Source organism: Salvelinus fontinalis, chromosome 5 (genome assembly GCF_029448725.1).
Source record: "Salvelinus fontinalis isolate EN_2023a chromosome 5, ASM2944872v1, whole genome shotgun sequence".
NCBI classification, from domain to species: Eukaryota; Metazoa; Chordata; class Actinopteri; order Salmoniformes; family Salmonidae; genus Salvelinus; species Salvelinus fontinalis.
Window position 1 is genome coordinate 60,789,754 of NC_074669.1, and position 21,522 is coordinate 60,811,275.

General features: G+C 47.8%; 1 protein-coding gene across 2 annotated transcripts in view; it reads right to left on the reverse strand.

The window, feature by feature from the left end:
- The window catches only part of tusc3 (tumor suppressor candidate 3), a 112,153-nt gene extending 95,332 nt beyond the window's left edge, over positions 1–16,821 (reverse strand). Inside the window, exon 1 of one of the 2 annotated variants that reach the window (XM_055924086.1) lies at positions 16,675–16,819. In XM_055924086.1, the coding sequence (XP_055780061.1) occupies positions 16,675–16,779 (105 nt within the window). In that variant the 5' untranslated portion in view covers positions 16,780–16,819. Of the gene's footprint in view, positions 1–16,674 lie in introns of both variants that reach the window. The other variant, XM_055924085.1, reaches the window with a different exon arrangement.
- Positions 16,822–21,522: the final 4,701 nt, after the last annotated feature.

Here is a 21,522-nt window from a genome sequence, read left to right on the forward strand (position 1 = left end):
CTCCACCAACCAGCTTCCTCTCTACTTTTTCTTTCTATTCTCCTGCAACCTTGGGTTGGCACCTGGATTCCAAAAAGTATTCCTTATCTTTTCCCCGAAGGGGATTGCCACATGGGACTCTCATTTCAGCACTCCACTGATCCCTCCACTCACCACCTCCAAACCTTCCTCTGACACAAGGCTGGATGGTCAGCCGCCCTCTGAACCAACGACCGCCAACTGCCCTCTGAACCAACGACCGCCACCCGCCCTCTGAACCAACGACCGCCACCCGCCCTCTGAACCAACGACCGCCACCCGCCCTCTGAACCAACGACCGCCACCCGCCCTCTGAACCAACGACCGCCACCCGCCCTCTGAACCAACGACCGCCAGCCGCCCTCTGAACCAACGACCGCCACCCGCCCTCTGAACCAACGACCGCCACCCGCCCTCTGAACCAACGACCGCCACCCGCCCTCTGAACCAACGACCGCCAGCCGCCCTCTGAACCAACGACCGCCAGCCGCCCTCTGAACCAACGACCGCCAGCCGCCCTCTGAACCAACGACCGCCAGCCGCCCTCTGAACCAACGACCGCCAGCCGCCCTCTGAACCAACGACCGCCACCCGCCCTCTGAACCAACGACCGCCAGCCGCCCTCTGAACCAACGACCGCCACCCGCCCTCTGAACCAACGACCGCCACCCGCCCTCTGAACCAACGACCGCCAGCCGCCCTCTGAACCAACGACCGCCAGCCGCCCTCTGAACCAACGACCGCCAGCCGCCCTCTGAACCAACGACCGCCAGCCGCCCTCTGAACCAACGACCGCCAGCCGCCCTCTGAACCAACGACCGCCAGCCGCCCTCTGAACCAACGACCGCCACCCGCCCTCTGAACCAACGACCGCCAGCCGCCCTCTGAACCAACGACCGCCAACCGCCCTCTGAACCAACGACCGCCAGCCGCCCTCTGAACCAACGACCGCCACCCGCCCTCTGAACCAACGACCGCCAGCCGCCCTCTGAACCAACGACCGCCACCCGCCCTCTGAACCAACGACCGCCAACCGCCCTCTGAACCAACGACCGCCACCCGCCCTCTGAACCAACGACCGCCAGCCGCCCTCTGAACCAACGACCGCCAGCCGCCCTCTGAACCAACGACCGCCAGCCGCCCTCTGAACCAACGACCGCCAACCGCCCTCTGAACCAACGACCGCCAGCCGCCCTCTGAACCAACGACCGCCACCCGCCCTCTGAACCAACGACCGCCAGCCGCCCTCTGAACCAACGACCGCCAGCCGCCCTCTGAACCAACGACCGCCACCCGCCCTCTGAACCAACGACCGCCAACCGCCCTCTGAACCAACGACCGCCAGCCGCCCTCTGAACCAACGACCGCCACCCGCCCTCTGAACCAACGACCGCCAACCGCCCTCTGAACCAACGACCGCCAGCCGCCCTCTGAACCTACGACCGCCAGCCGCCCTCTGAACCAACGACCGCCAGCCGCCCTCTGAACCAACGACCGCCAGCCGCCCTCTGAACCAACGACCGCCAGCCGCCCTCTGAACCAACGACCGCCAGCCGCCCTCTGAAACAACGACCGCCAGCCGCCCTCTGAAACAACGACCGCCAGCCGCCCTCTGAACCAACGACCGCCAACCGCCCTCTGAACCAACGACCGCCAGCCGCCCTCTGAACCAACGACCGCCAACCGCCCTCTGAACCAACGACCGCCAGCCGCCCTCTGAACCAACGACCGCCAGCCGCCCTCTGAACCAACGACCGCCAACCGCCCTCTGAACCAACGACCGCCAACCGCCCTCTGAACCAACGACCGCCAGCCGCCCTCTGAACCAACGACCGCCAGCCGCCCTCTGAACCAACGACCGCCAGCCGCCCTCTGAAACAACGACCGCCACCCGCCCTCTAAAACAACGACCGCCAGCCGCCCTCTGAACCAACGACCGCCACCCGCCCTCTGAACCAACGACCGCCAACCGCCCTCTGAACCAACGACCGCCAGCCGCCCTCTGAACCAACGACCGCCACCCGCCCTCTGAACCAACGACCGCCAACCGCCCTCTGAACCAACGACCGCCAGCCGCCCTCTGAAACAACGACCGCCAGCCGCCCTCTGAACCAACGACCGCCAACCGCCCTCTGAAACAACGACCGCCACCCGCCCTCTGAAACAACGACCGCCAGCCGCCCTCTGAACCAACGACCGCCAGCCGCCCTCTAAAACAACGACCGCCAACCGCCCTCTGAAACAACGACCGCCACCCGCCCTCTGAACCAACGACCACCACCCGCCCTCTGAACCAACGACCGCCACCCGCCCTCTGAACCAACGACCGCCAACCGCCCTCTGAAACAACGACCGCCACCCGCCCTCTAAAACAACGACCGCCAGCCGCCCTCTGAACCAACGACCGCCAGCCCCCCTCTGAAACAACGACCGCCACCCCCCCTCTGAAACAACGACCACCACCCGCCCTCTGAAACAACGACCGCCAACTGCCCTCTGAAACAACGACCGCCAGCCCCCCTCTGAAACAACGACCGCCAACTGCCCTCTGAAACAACGACCGCCAGCCGCCCTCTGAACCAACGACCGCCACCCGCCCTCTGAACCAACGACCGCCAGCCACCCTCTGAACCAACGACCGCCAGCCCCCCTCTGAAACAACGACCGCCAACCGCCCTCTGAAACAACGACCGCCAACTGCCCTCTGAAACAACGACCGCCAGCCCCCCTCTGAAACAACGACCGCCAACTGCCCTCTGAAACAACGACCGCCAGCCGCCCTCTGAACCAACGACCGCCACCCGCCCTCTGAACCAACGACCGCCAGCCACCCTCTGAACCAACGACCGCCAGCCCCCCTCTGAAACAACGACCGCCAACTGCCCTCTGAAACAACGACCGCCAGCCGCCCTCTGAACCAACGACCGCCAGCCGCCCTCTGAACCAACGACCGCCAGCCGCCCTCTGAACCAACGACCGCCAGCCGCCCTCTGAAACAACGACCGCCAGCCGCCCTCTGAACCAACGACCGCCAACCGCCCTCTGAAACAACGACCGCCAGCCGCCCTCTGAACCAACGACCGCCAGCCGCCCTCTGAAACAACGACCGCCAGCCGCCCTCTGAACCAACGACCGCCAGCCGCCCTCTGAAACAACGACCGCCAGCCCTCCTCCTGTAGAGCTACTGGGTGTGCAGGCTTTTGCTCCAGCCCTTCTAACTCAACTGATTCCGCCAATCAAGGTCCTGATGAGCAGTGGATTCATTTGAATCGGTCCTGTTAGAACAAGGCTGCAAAGCCAGTATCTCTCCAGTAGCAGCAGTGACCACTAGCCATCCTAAAACCACTACCACACTGAAAATCTGGGCCGGATGAAAAGGGTCCATTTCAATGTCTGGATCCATCTTAGATAGACATGCAGAGAACGGCACTCGGTCCATATATTTTCAAATGAAGTTCAAATGCATAGGGGGCAATAGGGCTTTTGAAGAGACTGGGCCTGACTGTGTGAGGTGAGGATGACATACGGAAGACTGTACCTGAATGACTGTAAATACTTGGAGCATGCTGAGGTGAAGCCCCTTACATACGATTCACTTTACATTTAGGTGCAGGGATGATGTATGGGGCGGCAAAGTCCCCGTGAGAGCCAGCGTGAAGACAGCATATACAGTACCAGACAAAAGTTTGGACACACCTACTCTTTCAAGGGTTTTTCTGTATTTGTACCATTTTCTACATTGTAGAATAATAGTGAAGACATCAAATCTATGAAATAACACATATGGAATCATGTAGTAACCAAAAACGTGTTGAACAAATCAAAATGTATTTTATATTTGAGCATGATCAAAGTAGCCACGCTCTGCCTTGATGACAACTTTGCACCCTCTAGGTGGGTCCAAACTTTTGACTGGCACTTTAGATATCACTGTTTCCCCGATCTACATGTAGCAGCGGCGCAACACACTGTCGCCTCCAGAAAATAACATCTATTTTAATATAATATAGACGTATACATGCGTATTACATTTAGGAGCATGGATGATATATGGGGCCGAGGAGCATGAAGACCGAATATACATATCCCCGTTTCCCCTGTATGCACGCCGCCGCCGCTGCAGAAAACAATCTTAGGGGAAACCCTGGCTATAACACCTGACTCAGGAAAGGACAGAGCCCATGTCAGGTTGACAGCAGCTGTTGGGCGTACACTGTTCTCCAGGGAGCTACATCCTAGGCATTAACCTGGGGAGCTAATGCAAGTGTTCAGATCTCAGGCGGTTCACTAAAGCGACTAGGTTACACAGTGAAGGGGGAAGAGCGTCACTCTTTCAGGTCATGTACAGTAGAATTACACACTGTGGCTAGGCTAGTATTAACGTCTCCCTCACCTTTCACTCCCCACACCATCTGACTCTCCCTCGCTCTTCCTTCTCCTCCTGCTGCCATTCCATAGGCCTGTACATGTATCTGTTGTATAACCCCTCCCTCTCTTCCTCCCCATCTCTCTCTCTGATAATCACATCTACTAGGCCTGTCTGTTCCCTCTCTCCCTCCCTCCCTGATAATTACATCTTGTAGGCCTGTCTGTTCCCTCTCTCTCCCTCTCTCCCTCCCTCCCTGATAATCACATCTACTAGGCCTATATGTTCCCTCTCTCCTTCTCTTCCTCCCTCCCTCTCTGATAATCACATCCCTCTCCCTCATAATCACATCTACTAGGCCTGTCTGTTCCCTCTTTCTCCCTCTCTCCCTCCCTCCCTCATAATCACATCTACAAGGCCTGTCTGTTCCCTCTCTCTCCCTCTCTCTCTCTCCCTCCCTGATAATCACATCTACTAGGCCTCTCTGTTCCCTCTCTCCTTCTCTTCCTCCCTCTCTCTCCCTCCCTGATAATTAAATCTAGTAGGCCTGTCTGTTCCCTCTCTCTCCCTCTCTCCCTCCCTCCCTGATAATCACATCTACTAGGCCTGTCTGTTCCCTCTCTCTCTCTCCCTCTCTCCCTCCCTCCCTGATAATCACATCTACTAGGCCTGTCTGTTCCCTCTCTCCTTCTCTTCCTCCCTCCCTGATAATCACATCTACTAGGCCTATCTGTTCCCTCTCTCCTTCTCTTCCTCCCTCTCTCTGATAATTACATCCCTCTCCCTCCCTCTCTGATAATCACATCCCTCTCCCTCATAATCACATCTACTAGGCCTGTCTGTTCCCTCTTTCTCCCTCTCTCCCTCCCTCCCTCATAATCACATCTACTAGGCCTGTCTGTTCCCTCTCTCTCCCTCTCTCTCTCTCCCTCCCTCCCTGATAATCACATCTACTAGGCCTGTCTGTTCCCTCTCTCCTTCTCTTCCTCCCTCTCTCTCCCTCCCTGATAATTACATCTAGTAGGCCTGTCTGTTCCCTCTCTCCTTCTCTTCCTCCCTCTCCCTCCCTCCCTGATAATTACATCTAGTAGGCCTGTTTGCTCCCCCTCTCTCCTTCCCTCTCTCTCTGATAATCACATCACTCTCCCTCCCTCCCTGATAATTACATCTACTAGGCCTGTCTGTTCCCTCTCTCCTTCTATTCCTCCCTCTCTCTCTGATAATCCCATCCCTCTCCCTCCCTCCCTGATAATTACATCTAGTAGGCCTGTCTGTTCCCTCCTTCCCTGATCCAGTGTTTGTATTCCATTGCCCTTTCACCTCTCTCCTGTACTTCCTCCTCCCAGGGCATCAGCTAACTATTCACCTTCCTGTCAACTGCTACTTGGGTTTACCCATCTTCCAACCCCCAGGCCTCTGTGCAGTGGAAGCTCATGCGCGCGCACACGCACATACACACTTAAGAGATATCGCTTTTCCCAGTGCGGCTGGGTCATCACATCTCCACAGGCTGCTAGTCAGTCCGCCACGGTAGACCTGCCCTGCTTCGCTCTCCATTTCTCTCTCTCCCCATCCATCTCGCTCTCTCCCCATCTCTACACTCTCCCTCCTGTATCTACTCCATTCCATTCCTGCTCAGCCTCTCTCCATATCTCCATCCCCCTCTCGTTCCTTTCCAACCCATTTCCTCCTGTAAGACCAACTGAATTCAGAATCTGAAGCAGAGAGCTCAGCAGCCTGGCGCTGCCCTGTAAGACACTCATTATGCCTAGTTTCTTCAGAAATCCGTGGCACGTACAGGTCATCAGAGTGGTCATACAGTATAGACACGGCCCTTAATTAGCGCACCCTTATTACAAACCACTCACAACGTCCAATTCCGATGCTATGGGAATTGACTAATTTAAAAATGGGTGTGTTGTATTTGATATTGATGGCGACTGCTGTGCTGTCGGTCTAGCTCGGAGATCGTTCATTTCTCTTTTGCTTAATTAAATAAGGGAGGAAGAGGAAACCTCTGGAGAATCGTGATGGACATTTGAAGTATGAAATCGTATCACTTCATGGCCCTTGAATCACTCAAAACCTTATCCATAGAGCTCAATGTGGGTGAATATGACACACAAAATAAAAATCGTAGCCTGTCATGTTATTTAGATGCTTCTCTTTAACTGCGAGCATTTTGATAAAAGTGCTTCCCTGTACCCTCCGGGGCATGTGAGAGAAAAATAACGCTTTGATTATCTTGATGAATGTTCATTTTGTCATGAGATGAAGTTCACACCCTCGTTGCTTTTATTCCTTCCCCTATCTGGAAACATGGCACTTTGAAACAACTGGCAATCTCTAGGGCTCCGCTCAGTCACAAAATGGCTCCTTGTGCCTTTTGTCTGTACGACAACCACACGACAAGCGTACCTCTCTCATAATCAATTAGCTTTGTAGTGGTGGCGGATTGGGAGAGTCCCCGCAGTGCTCGGTGCCGCTTGTTGAACAGCCCGGAGGTGGGATTTGACTATAGTTGAGATGTCCCTGGTAGACAGCACTTTCCTCTTCTCTTTTTATTTCCCTCCTCCCTCGTTCCCTCCTGCGCTCTTCTATTATTGCAGGGGAAGCACATTTGCCCCTGTCTGTTTACACTCGTCCTCTCCATTACTGGCCTCCGCTGCAATAAAAGTCCCCCTCTGTAGCCGCCGACCATCCTTTTATTATGCCACGTTTATAACAAAATCAAAACGTTGAGCTCAATAAACACGGTGGCTGCGGTGGCCAGGCTCGGGGTAACTGCTGCTGAAGGGTGGATCTGCTGCTGAGGTGGCAGGTCGATGGACGCAATGGACGGAGGAGCTTCTTTGGCGGCAAACGCAACATCGCAAGAGAGACTGAGTTAAATAGAGAGTTTGAGAGAAAGCGAGAGGAAGGAGGGAGAGTTTTCCCACTGATGCCCATGTTTGTTTCTCCTATAGATATTTTACCAGACGGGGTCCAAAGCTCCCCAAACCAAAATCTATTCTACAGCCTCTTCAACATTCCTGCCTATTGCTCAATGGAACATAAACTTCCACTGCTAATTCATGAGAATGGGGAATAAAGCACATTGCACATGTTAAGTGGCTCATAAGCCACAAATTAGACTTTATTCCATGTATTATTACCATTTACTTAGCAAATGCTTAATCATGTATGTAACCAATTAGAGAACGGTAGGTGGGGGAATAGTTAACCTTTAATATGAGGTTTCTATGCTAGAAACGACCTCAAAACTGTTTTTACTGGGGGCGGGACAGCACCCGTATTGCGATACTCGTTAGTATCACGGCAAGGAAACAAAACGTGAAGCGGATTTCACTTCTTTGGGAAAACAGCCTCAACGGTGCTAACTAACAAGCTGTAACACAGTATTTTACATGCTTTGTTTTAAACATGTTGCCATTGAAAAAATAATGCGCTGTCATCACAGCCCTAGTTTCTACATCAAGATTTGTAGATTGGAACTTAAAGATGCAATCTGCAGAAATCCTCCACCATTTCCTGGTTGCTAAAATTCTAATCGTTCGCCTAATTTCTGTTTGTGACACAAAACAAGCAATGAATAGTGTAGAGAATCATTGTACCATCTAAACCGCTGTGAAAAATATTTCCAATAACAAAAAATAGTGTATTTTCAGCTGTTTGAAGCTGGTGAACAAAACCGAAAGTAAAAGACAAAAACTAAACTTAAGAACTGGAAGCATAGAAATAGCACACATAGAACAGATCTACAGATTCTTAGACTTGCTTTCAATGCGAATGACATATCTATAACTAACATATCTATAACTAACATTTCTATGTCAATTTGGTCGGTTTGACCAAAAAGTGACATATTGCAGCTTTAAAAGACACCAAGTCACAACAAGTAACAAGCATCACCTCTCACAGCACACACATTCTGCAGTCCTGACAAAATGAACGTTTGACCGGGTGTAGTAAAGCATTGTTATCACAGGCTCCACTGCTCCATAACTCGACAGGAGAAAAACATATGTAAAGTGATAAAGATGCAGAGAGAGAGACAGCCTTGTGTTGGACCCAAACAAGTTCCCCTCCGCCCCAAAACTAAGGAGGGAAGAGAAGTTGCTCTTGGCTGCAGGTTTATCGTGGCCAATTACAGAATGTGAATTAGTGGCTGTAATTTGGTCATCGCCTCAGAGTATTAAATACTAAGCATCTCAATTTATGATTTGGAGGCTATAGTCTATTGTTTCACGGCCAAGTCCATCTTTACATTTCAAAAGAGGAAGAGGAGACTAAAGGCCTTTAGCCGTTGAATAGAGGCGACTTGACAAATGAGTTAGGTAACGGGTGTGTTGGGGGCAATTAGCCAACGCAAGGCCAGAAGACTAGAAGTGTCATTTAACAGTTGTCTGAGGCGATATAATGCCGTCTCTAACAGACACTAATCAACTGAAGTTGAATATTCAATCGAGTGGAGATACAGACAAAAACATATGACCCTACCAAAGAATATAAACACTCACTTATTTACAACGTGGGTTCTTTTAATCACGTTAAAATTATTTAGACTTAGCTTCGGCCCTCCTGAGTGCTGATGGGAACTGAAATGTCAACGCCATTTAACCAAAAAAACGAAAGTAATAAAAAAGTTTTAAAACGATGCAAGTGCCGTTAATCTATTATTTTGTGACTCGGGCCAAAATGTCACCGCTTACTTTTACAAGATTCATCGTAATGTTACCTGCATTTTCCCATTCATTGAGAGTCGCTCGGTGCACCAAAGTGGCATTTAGCATTTAGCATTCGCCTGAACCTTTTATGCAAACTCTAATTTATCATGTTTGATTTGCATATGCCTTTGTGTGGCGCATAAAACTGCCTGTCACTCTTAGGACATGGCAGGCTGGCAGACAGGCACCTCTGGGGGAGGCAGGTGATTATTAATGCAATCAGTCCAGGGAGGGGGACTCGCCTTCCTCCCCTACACACCCGTCTCTCTCCCTGGCTCTGTGCCAGAGACACGTCTTTGGGATGTCGGCACCATGACGATGACAGCTCTGGCTCCAAAGACAGTCGACCGGCCGGGCGGTAACGGTAACAGGGCTTGGTCTTAAGATGACCACTGTTGCTGTAGCATAGGCTAGCTAAACTACAGCGGGAGTTCTCCCTAACCTCTGCCTTCTCAAGTGCCTCCAATAAGGGCCGCCTTGAGAACCTCTCTGGCTCCGGCGTAAACGGAGCAGGCAGAGAGGGAGAGAGAGCATTAGAGATGAATAAAGGATCATTGGAAATATCTGTGACAGTCAGGACGAAGGAGACACGGGGCACTGGGTTCACCCCCCGTCCCCGTCGCTCTTCTCTGCCCTGGGTTGTGAAATGGAGAGATGTTCCCCCTAATGAAGGAAGGAGAGTTTGTATACACTTTAATGTGTCTCTCGCCCCATTGGAGGCTCGCAGAGACTTGTCCCGGCGTGTCTGGTGCCGGGCTGATAAGACGTCACGCCTTATCCTGCTCGACAGACCGTCTTCGTCAGGGGGGGGGGGGCGGCACCCGCGTCTTTTCCTCCCGTCGGGACCGGATCATCTTTTCCCCGGCGGGAGTGATGAGGTCCTGTCGTTGACAACGTGCAGATAAAAAGCGATCGAAGATGTTGCGTGGCGGTCGGAGTCGTTGGGGGGCTTCGGCGTGGATGGAGGGGTGGGAGGAGGGAGGGACAGAGGGAAAGGGCAGATCAGTGGAGGGGTGGACAGGTGATGAAGGGAGGGATATAGATGGAGGTATGGCAGGGGGCTTTAAGCTCTTCATAATCTTCGGCAGAAGCAACACGTGATAAACATGGAATCAAAAGGGTGTGTACTACTAGATTCATACGGGTAATGCAATGACATCCCCAGTTCAATCCCGCAGGCCCTCAGTTTAAATAACAAGGGCTGGTTCCCTCACCGGGTCTAGAAAGCATTCTCAATTAAAAATATTTTTTGTCCAGGAACAGGCTTAATCTGGTTCCAGCAAACAGACCTTGAAATAGATTCTGCTGAATGATATTAATGGTAATATAGGGAAGTGGCCAAATCATTGTCGCATGATCAAAAGGTAGCCACATATGCCAGGGTGCCTACTCAAACCTCAAAACAAACCTGAAATCAAAAATACACTTTAATCACTTCACGGCTTCTTCCACTCATCTCCGGGACTTGGAGGACTGTTCTTCTCTGATTAACGGACCAGAGAACGCATTTTTGCAAGAATGTCAAGTCACACACCATCGAGAGAGAGGGGCCCGGCCCCTCCCTTCGATTCAGAGTTACTGCCAGGGAAATGAGTTGGAAAATGTCAAAAAAGAAGGTGGGAACGGAAATGTCTGTGGTTCAAAGCATCCATCACCAGAACGGCTGGCTGACAATGTACTGTTATCAATTATTCATAACCCTGGTAGGTAATGAAATCACAACAACCCCTCCCCTCCCCTCCTCTGACAACCAATTACAGATGGTTCGCCTTTCGAGGACCAAAATAACAGCACTGTTGTGGCTTAGTTGTGGAGGGTGTATGTCTGTGTGCCCTTCCTCCTCCCTGTTCAGAATCATTCTCCTCTTAACACTGGTGCCGCTGCAATGGGACATGCTCTGTAATGTTGATATATCACGTAACTTCCCTCTATAGCCCGGGGCACCAGGCCTTGCTGACATGGACAATCCTTTTCGCAATGCTTCCAGGGCACAATACAAATCATCCCTCATCTCTGTCTAGGGCCTAAACATGGCTGCCGAGACACCTTAGCATTAGCTATGCTAATAATAACAGCACCACTGGGAAGCTGATGTTTCAGAGTCCAGTCAGAGCATAGAGGTTTCCATTAGGCCATCATAACTAATTTATTACGCTGAGCGAGAGCGCGAGAGAGAACGAGACAGGCAGAGACCGAGGAGAGAAAGAGAGAGAGAGAGAGCGAGAGATAAAGAGAAGAGAGGGCGAATAGAAAACAAAGATGATAAATAACCTTACCAAACCTAACGCTGCATTCACAGAATTACAACAGCTCAAAACCAACTCGATGGGTCACCGCGGACGTGCTCACCCATCAACTCCACACGCCAGCCCCCGTGTGGCGCCCCCGCACAACGTCATCGTTTTTGAGCGGGCATACGAGGGTGCGGAGCAAGGAGAGTAATACGCAGAGAGTCGTGGTGCACTTATAACTCCAATCGTGCCGAGTCCTTCGTCTCATTATGAGAATGTATACAGATGTAGGATCTTTATTTGGGCCCGTTTGCTACAGCAGGGAAAATATCCTTCAGCAACAGGAAATGTGAATTATTATGTGGATTATAATACATGGAATAGGTTGTAGGGGTTGATACATTTTAAATTAATGCAAATCATGTGCGAAATGTTAAAGTGGAAATGACAAACTTTAGAAGCCTTTTTAAACCATGACTACACTACAAGTTTGCAAATCCTGCTATGCAGGAAAATTCTCATCAACAAAAGTAAGATCAAATTAAGATCCTACTTGTGTATATGTGGGGCTACAGTCTGTATGCTACCTCAGCCCAATGAGACTAACATGCTGAGAGGGAGGGAGAGAGAGGGAGGGAGAAAGTGAGAGAGAAAGAGATGAGAGAGATGAGAGCAAGCAAGATAAGAGCGAGAGTGAGAGATGAGAGAGAGCGAGCTAGCAAGATGAGAGAAAACAGAGGAGAGAGAGAGAGAGAGGGAGAGAGAGATGGGAGAACGTGGGAGACCAGACCAGCGTGAAACCCAATCTCTGTCCATGCGCGTCCAACCACATGCATCACACAGCGCTGGCGGTTTCTGCTTTTAGCATTTAACTGACTCCATCAAAACCCAGTAGGCGCACCACTCAAAGGAAGCATGGACTCAGCGTGGACAAGGCTTCAACCAATACGGCTCTTAGAGGAGAAAAGGGTCTCCCTCACTCCCTCGCTGTGTCCCAAATGGCACCCTATTCCCTACATAGTGCACTGCTTTTGACCACAGGCCTATAGGTAACAGGGTGCCCTTTGGGACACACATCCCTCCCTCCCTGACTGTTCAGTGGGTAATGTCTCTCTGCTAATAGGAGAAAACACAGTTGGTGCGTAGGTGTGTTGGACTCAAGTTGACTCATTGTTCTAGCTCTTCCACAGCAATAATCTTAACCTCCTTCAGACTCTTTCCAGTGTCAGACCAAGGCTGAGTCCCTGGGGAGAAGGACTGCAGTTGAACGTATTGTTCTGACTAGAGGGACAGCATGGCTCTCCAATCACAATCATGTTCTGGAGCGATGAGAAAGGCCTATATTCCCCTATGCATTACGTAACGCATAGGTCTACGTCTACATACAGGATGTATAGGGAGAACAGGTTTGTTCTCAGGCCCTTGATAAGGCTATGTGGATCAGTATTGCTCCGGGGCTGGGACTAAGGTTGAAAAGCTACCGGTAATTTACCAAAGTTACCGGAATCCTCAGTAGTGTTGGTACTTAGAAGGTAATTTATGGTAACTTTGGTCAGTTACACTTGAATCATTTCTTTTTTGTCCATGAGTTTCTAGTGGATAGACCATATGGTTCAAGAGAAAATAGCTTAGGCTAATTAATGAAAAAAGCAATTAATCAACAATGGCATTATTTAAAATGAACTCTGCATCTCTTCCAAGCATTGACTTTTTTCACAACTGTCACCAGTTTGGCGCCAAAACAGAGACATGCTGAAACCCTCATATTAAACACCAACGGTATTCACTTGACGGTATTTATGTAGAATAATGTTTTACAGCCTTGTCATTCTATTTCTTTAATTTTTAATCATCTTATTTGATTATGTTATATATTTTACATGGATCAGGCCACTCAGAGGGCCAGAGATAATCTGAAGTACCAAAAAAGGCCAATAGATGTCATCTGTTAAAATTACCCCCAAAATCGAAAATCACAAAAATTCTGTCAGTTTACTGATCAACATCAAAAGTTTCCCGTAACATACCCTCCCTTTACAACCTGAGCTGGGAGGGAAAGGTGGAGCCTGGCGCAGCCCTATTGGAGTGAAAAGCACCGCTATAGGGCCTATAAAGTTACTCTGGGAAAACAAAAACAAGTGATGGCACAAAAACAGTGACGCTGTGCTTTATCCCAATCCCCAGCTGGTCCCGGGGAGCCAGAACTGCTTACAGTGTCCTTTCAGTCCCCAGTTCCATTAGGCAGACATAAAATGAGGGGGGGAGTATCATATTTAGTTTCTGTGATGAACGGTGTACCATCAAACTGACATAAATATACCTCACTGTGACTATTTCCCCTCCTTTGGTCCATTCCAATACTCTCCGCACCCCCCCCCCCCCCCCCCCCCCCCCACCGCCCTTCTTTCCAAAACACTCCAGGGAGAAGTGAAACCTGGGCTTTCAACAAATATATTAAAGACTTTTGAGACAGTGCCTCAGAAATACTGCGGCCCTCAGCGCTATGGGGTCTCGCGCCAACACTCGCAGGGGCGATTTGGAGAGCGGGCCGTGATGCCGCCGGGGCGAGCTAGCAGAATGCAAAGTTGCTGCCTCGCCGCTTTACCCCATTTGGGCTCAATAAGATCTTCCGCCCCCACAGTTTCCGCCTGAGGGAGGTCACAGAAAGATCATATTTTCTCACAGCCAGACAAGGCGCTATTTCTCTCCACTAGTCCCCAACGTGCAGCTAGCGTACTAGCAGGGCCGCCTGTCCGCCTGCCTGCCACCCTGCATTAACACAGCAGAGAGAAATGAAGGGAGACTAGCGAGGAAAGAAGGAAGGGGAGGTATGTACAGCTGTTGTAGAAACAAGAGGGTAGTAGTGGAGTTTTGTACATATACATGTGTCTCAATGGGAAGTACATATTGAGACACAGACTCTGCCACTATGGCTTGTAGATTGAAAATATTTCAACATAGGCCTATGTTATCACAAATTGCCTGGTGCCAGATCCATTTGTGCCCTTGCCAATCCATTACTGTCGTTGTCAAACCAAGCATGACAATGAGTGACAAGGAGTTGGCATGATAGCACAAACAGACAGACTGGAATTCAGGCTAGCAAACAGACAGTTGTGAGTTCAAATGAAGTACAGTTGGGCATATGTAGCTTGAATTCTAATTTACATTCATTATTAATAGGTAGTGCTAAGCGATTAACCAACATAGTTTTTTTTCTGGTTATTAAACAACTAATGGACCTACATCGGTTCAATTACTTGAATTCCATTTAGTCATTTTTGGGGAGAGTCCAACCCGCTGTTTCTCTAGTGAGAGAAATCAAGTCAAGAACTGTGGGACGCTAGGCTGAAGGGAGTTGTAGTTTCATTACACAAATATTCAACCTAGTTCAGTGCAGAAACGTGGTAAATAACTACAATGGCCATAATCCATTGCGCCTTTTTTTCACGGCTCGGACAGAGATGGACCAGAGAGGAAGAGACGAAGTGAGAGGTTTCACTCTCGCCAAAATGTGTGCAAAATAAGCCTAATGCGTTTCTATGGGCTTATTTTGGACCTAAGCTTGTCGCCTGCTTTCCCACCTTTGATACAAAGACACCCATTGCTAGGGTGGAGGCGTGAGCATCTCGTCATTATATACAGATCTCTGGAAAGATACACTTTTACGCCTGCTACGCTAGGTTAGATGTACACAGACCGCATGAGATAGTAATGTACACGATGACCAGAGGGACAGAGACAGTTCGAGAAAGTATACCTCATCTACTTTGAAGAACTAGTAAATTGATGGTCAGACAGCTCTGCAGCATACTTAGGCAGGCTAGCCGAGCTAAATAGAATGACTAAAGACAGTACAGTATGGGGAGTAGATAACATTAGATGGTCTGGATGGCTGACTGTTACTGCCTGAGCTGAGATGATGACTTTAAGGAATGAAAAATAGTCAAATAAAACAAAGTTATATAAACAACTGAAATATTTAATTATTTCATAGTAATTTCCTATTGATGTCTAATGTGACAGAGACAATGGAATATTTTCAATGTTTTAGCAGTTGAATGTTCTCAGTTTTTGGCTTTGGGATTTCTATTAAAAAAAGCTCTAAAATCATTGTAATGTCATTATTTACTAATGCATTTAATTGGGGATTGGGGATCTACTTTTTCTGATACACACAAAGCAACATTGGTCTTTGTTACATTTAATTGGGATATTATAGTTTCTGGATATTTGTGAATGAAATCCTACAGGTTACACAGACAATAATTAAATAGGCCAACTGTATCAATAGTATTCTATATATGCTTAACTGCATAAGTAATGGTTTGAAAATGCCTAATTCACATCAACCTGGGGTGTAATCATTAATATTGGACCAATTCAGGGGTACGTGCTCAGTCCCCTCCTGTACTCCCTGTTCACTCACGACTGCACGGCCAGGCCTGATCACCAACGACTACGGATTATTTTGTTTTTAAAGCAGTACCGGAGCGCCAAGTCTAGGTCCAAGAAGCTTCTAAACAGCTTCTACCCCCAAGCCATAAGACTCCTGAACATTAAATAAAATGACTCCCCTGACTATTTGCATTGACCCCCCCCCCCCCCTCCCCCTCTCTTACGCTACTGCTACTCTCTGTTATTATCTATGCACAAGTCACTTTCATAACTTTACCCAAATGTATATATTACCTCGACTAACCGGTGCCCCTGCACATTGACTCTGTACCGGTACCTCCTGTATATAGCCTCGATATTTTTATTTGTTACTTTTATTTCTTTTTTTTGTTGGTATTGTTCTTAAAACTGCATTTTTGGTTAAGGGCTTGTAAGTATGTATTTCACTGTAAGGTCTAAGCCTGTTGTATTCGGGGCACGTGACAAATACAATTTGATTTGAATTCACCTAGGTCCCTCCGCGTTTCGTTATGTTTGCTTCCGTTTATGAAACAGAATCGGCGCAATGAATACAGCCCTGCCGTGTTATGATGACGTATCCTAGGTATGCCAACTAGAGTTGATCAACATAGCCTATCAGAATATAATCTGTGGCTAACAAAATAGGTATACATTCTGTTAAAACAATCAACTGTATCCAATGCGCCTGTATAATTCCGTATATATCCATTATTGTGAAAAAATGGAGAACGCGCTGCGATAAATGAAAACATTTTGCGTCATTTGGGACAACGGCCTCGGTCTGTATCTAGACTCGAGCATCATTCTGGAGACCGCAAAGGTAGCCTATCGCTCAGCTGCACCTTGGTCCAAAATACGCCGAATATTCATACTGTTATGCTTTTGAAACGTGTTTATATAGAAACGCCGTTACCTCTTTCTTCTTCTGGCCTCCCCCAGAATGCAGGCATAGCAGCAGGATCAGCAACAGAGATGCAACCGGCAGGTTGAAAGGGAATCCCGAGGATACAAACGCCATGTTGGAAGATGCTCTTGCTGCACTACACGTCTCTCTCGAATGTGATTGGCTACTGAAAGGGCCAATCAGGAAGTTTCTGAGAAAGCGTCTTATGGATGTTGCAGTCCATAAATAGAGCTCGTCCGCTTGTAGTCCATAAACCTGAAAATTCCTTTGAGGGAAGAATAGGGTTTTGGGATAAATGCCGAAAATAAGGTCTGTGTGTTTAACACAGGCTTAGGAGATCTTATACGTTTTGTTCTATGAGATAATATCAGTCAGTTAACATGACCTTTATGAATTATGAAGCCTTTTATGTGCTATATGTGTTTTAACTGATTACATAAATTATTCAAATTTCACAAAAAGTGACGTTAGCTGAGGGAGATTATCTCATAGAATAAAATGTATAGGATCTAAGCCTGTGTTTGTTACATGCGCTGAATACAACAAGGAAATACTTACTTATAAGCCCTTACAAGAGCTTACAGTCGGATGTCGAGCAGTTGCCATACCAGGTGTTGATGCAACCGGTCATGATGCTCTCGATGGTGCAGCTCTCAAACTTTTTGAGAATCTGGGGACCCTCGCCAAATCTTTTCAGTCCCCTGAGGGGAAAGGTGTTGTCGTGCCCTCTTCACGACTGTCTTGGTGTGTTTGGACCATGATAGTTTGCTGGTGATGTGGACACCAAGGAATTTGAAACTCTCGACTCGCTCCACTACAGCCCCGTCAATGTGAATGGGGTTGTGTTCGGCCCACCTTTTCCTGTAGTCCATGATCATCTCCGTATTTTCTGCATTTATCTAAAAACCCTACAAAAATCTTCCCATAAGCTTTGTCCAACGAACCATGGCGGAGTTAGTTCCTACAAAAAGACGACATTACTATTGCTCTCTATAAAGTTCATACATTGATGGAATATATGTAATGTGTATTTCTAGCAAACCCTGGCTGATTAAATTATCTAGGGCTAACAATAAGAAAATAAATTCAACAATGAAAGTCCACTCTATCTATAACGTAGGCTAATAGCTCATTTCATTTATTTAAATTATAAATCCCTATTAACTGTTCATTTTTCATTTAGCCTGATTATTTAAATGACCAATAATAATAATAATAATAGTTGTCTGTGCATAGCCTAATACAAACAAACTAAGGAGGCAATGTTAAGCTATTGTGAATTATTTCCCCCTGTTGTTTTACCATTCCAATTCATTTCAGCAACATTGACTTTACACAGACTTACAGACGTTACTAACTTGTGGTATTTTAGTGTGTGAATTTCACTTTTACTTGAGTTATTTTCTATTAAGGCATCTTTACTTTTACTCAGGTATGACAATTTAGTATTTTTTCCACCACTGCTCATCACGTACGCTGCTGCTACTGTTCATTATCTATCCTGTTGACTAGTCACTTCACCCCTACCTATAGGCACGTATCTACCTCAATTACCTTGTACCCCTGCACATTGACTCGGTACTGGTACCCAGCCTTGTGTATATAACCAAGTTATCGTTACTCATTGTGTATTTATTCTTAGTGTTATTATTTTTTCTATATTTTTCTTCCTGCATTCTTGGGTGGCCATAAGTAATTATTTGACTGTTAGTCTGCACCTGTTGTTTAAAAAGCATGTGACAAATAACATTTGAGAAGAGAAGAGAGACAGAGAGGAAGAGACGAAGCGAGAGGCGTTTCATAGGGAATCGCCACTTCAAAAGTAGTCTGCATTGTCGAATTATTTTGAACATTACTTTTACCATCCCATTAATTGCAGTGACATTGATAACGACATATAGCCTACAGACACTAACCAGTCACCATTCATTCGGTTACTATTCCCTCTCCAACGTGTACATATTTTCGGGTAGCTGTTCCGCTGTCTACCGATGGAGGACCGTGCTGAATTGAGCATACATACAGAAGGCGACACTGACTCAGATTTCAAGGAATCTGCTGGATAATGGGGAGATAGATGGGGGATGAATGGATGACTGGACGAAACAGACTGACATAGGGTAAACATAGCTTACTCTTCTAGAGAAATACCTCACAATGATGTAGCTTTTTGAGGTTGACTGAGGCAATGTACAATATATGCTAAACCTGAAATATAACAAAAAAATCACAGAATCAATCAACGTTTATAAGGCCATAGCATTGCTTATGTTTCTGTGAATTACGGTAATAAAAACGATGTATTAACGTATGCATTTGATCATAAATACCTAACTTGTATTGCATCCCAAAGGCTATAATCCCATTCAGTAAAACAAGCTCCACATCATTTCCAGTGATGGCAACAACGGTGTTATCAAATAGTTAGATATACGCATGAATTAAAGTCAATGCGCCGTGAAAGAGACTGCACATGTAACGCTCTTGTTAAAACACATCATTCATGCATTAATGGTCGGGGAGCAACGTAAAACATGCAAACAAACAGTCTGGCGGGCACAGAGTTTCAATTGACCCTTAATGTACCGTGGTTTGGTTATTGCATTGTCTGTCTGTGATGGCATTTGGAATGAAGATCTATCCTACGACAGCGTCTTGATTGAGTGTTTCCACACGAAACCCCGACAAAATAATACCATGATATGGATATTTTGGGATTTTCACGAAATGTAATCCATAGAATAGCCCGTTGAAGGAAGGATTGTTAACATACTGTATATTTGACATTTGTATCTAAATGCATAATTGAGAAATTGTTTATTTAAATACTTTTTTCTCTATGGCACATTTATACAGTTTTGTTACATATTTATTATACTTCTTAAAGACTCCATAGTGTTTCATCTGTATGTGCTTCTCTGGCTACAAAGCAAACAGTTGTGTCATATGGAGCTTTGCCGCTTGTTCTGTAATATAAATAGTATTTAGATTTCAATAACTTTAACATAAACGTAGCCTAATAATTGGGCAGTGCGTTCTCGCTCTCTTTCCCTCGCTCGCTCTCTCTCTCTATCTCGCTTTCTCTCTCTCACGCACGTACGCACACACACACACACACACACACACACACACACACACACACACACACACACACACACACACACACACACACACACACACACACACACACACACACACACACACACACACACACACACACACACACGCGCGCGCACACACACTGTCGAATGATTTATGTAACATTACTGTGCATCTCATTACTGTGAGCCATCTGAGAAAATCATGCCAAGATTTGTGGTATAGCGGGTTGATGCATGAACCCCATTTATCTAGGACACATCACCTAGCTACTTCATTACTAACACACACACGCGCACGAATGATGAGCTCTTTCTCTCTCTCACACACACACACCACACACGCACGCACGCACACACAGCAAGGATGCTAAACCTGCCACATCATGTCCCTTTACTAGCGGACTGTAAAAACTTGCGTTCCAGACTAGAGGGAGCTCAAGATGAGCTGACGTCACTTCAGCTCGAGCTGCCACAGGGCGCTCATTCGAGGTCATGTTCTCTAATAAAAGCCGGTCCCGTAAAATGATTAATTACAGAGTGGCACAGAGTCAGAAAAAAGGCCCCGATGGAAGAAAGCCTTGTATTCATTAAGATGATACCATATCCAGTGACTGTGCTGTGACTCGCTTCTATTCTATTCTGGGGATGTGGACACCCTTGATAAATCTCCCTCTCTTCATAAGGCTTGTCTCGGTCTGCTAATGACTTGTCCGGAATGAACACTAAATGGATTGTGATAACAAACCTACGCTTTGCAGCGTGTTCCGCTCATGTCTGTTCCCACTGGGCATAGACGTCACATCAACATCTATTCCACGTTGGTTCAACGTAATAACATTGAAAACGACTTGGAAACAACGTTGATTCAACCAGAGTGCCCAGTGGGATATATGGAATGTCATCCGTTTTGCTAATTAAAACTTTAACAGCACTGCGGTTCAGCAGGGAAGGCATGCGCTCAGGAAGCCTGCTGATGGGCTTCTCCACACTCATTGGTAGCTTTAGGACCCCAGGGGAAGGCTGACAAACAGGCTGCAGGGGCAGAGACAGTTTGCTGTCTGGGAGAGATGAAAACTCCACTAATTTCTTCAGTCAGAGCCGTGGGAAAGATACAGTCATCTGGTGGCGACGAACCGTAACGCACGGCGACGGGAAAGAAACTCAACCTGCACTCAACATTTTCCTTCCTTGGGAGAACAGATACGTATCTCTATCGCTGTTTCTCGCCCCCTCCCTCCACCCCTCTCATAGACTTTCTAAGATACAGCGTCTGAATTCAGATGCGGTGCACTTCCAATGCGAGCATCAGCATCACTACAGCGACTCTGGCTCGGATAAAATCGGAAGAGCGCGTTTTCGTCCTCGGTTATTTTCGATTCATCTAGTTGATTAGACCCCCCCCCCCCCCCCACACACCCCCCCACACACACACACTCCCCATATCACCCCAATACATCAGTCGTCGGAATTATAGCTGCCTCCCTACAGCTCTCCCCCTTGGTTTCCCCTTTCTTCAAACCGAACAGAATTGATGTGTATTTGCCGCATGAGGACGTCCAAGCATTGGAACTCAGTTGCTGGGGTTGCAGCAATTCAGCCTGCCGCTTGCTCCGCGCCGGAGACATGAATCTACCATAACGGAATTCGCGTTCCCCTTTCAAAATCGGAGAAATCAAAACTGTTTGTTTGCCGCCTCATGGGGGTTACATTTCGTTTCTGCTGGTCAATAACTGTCGTCAAGTGAATAGCTGTTATC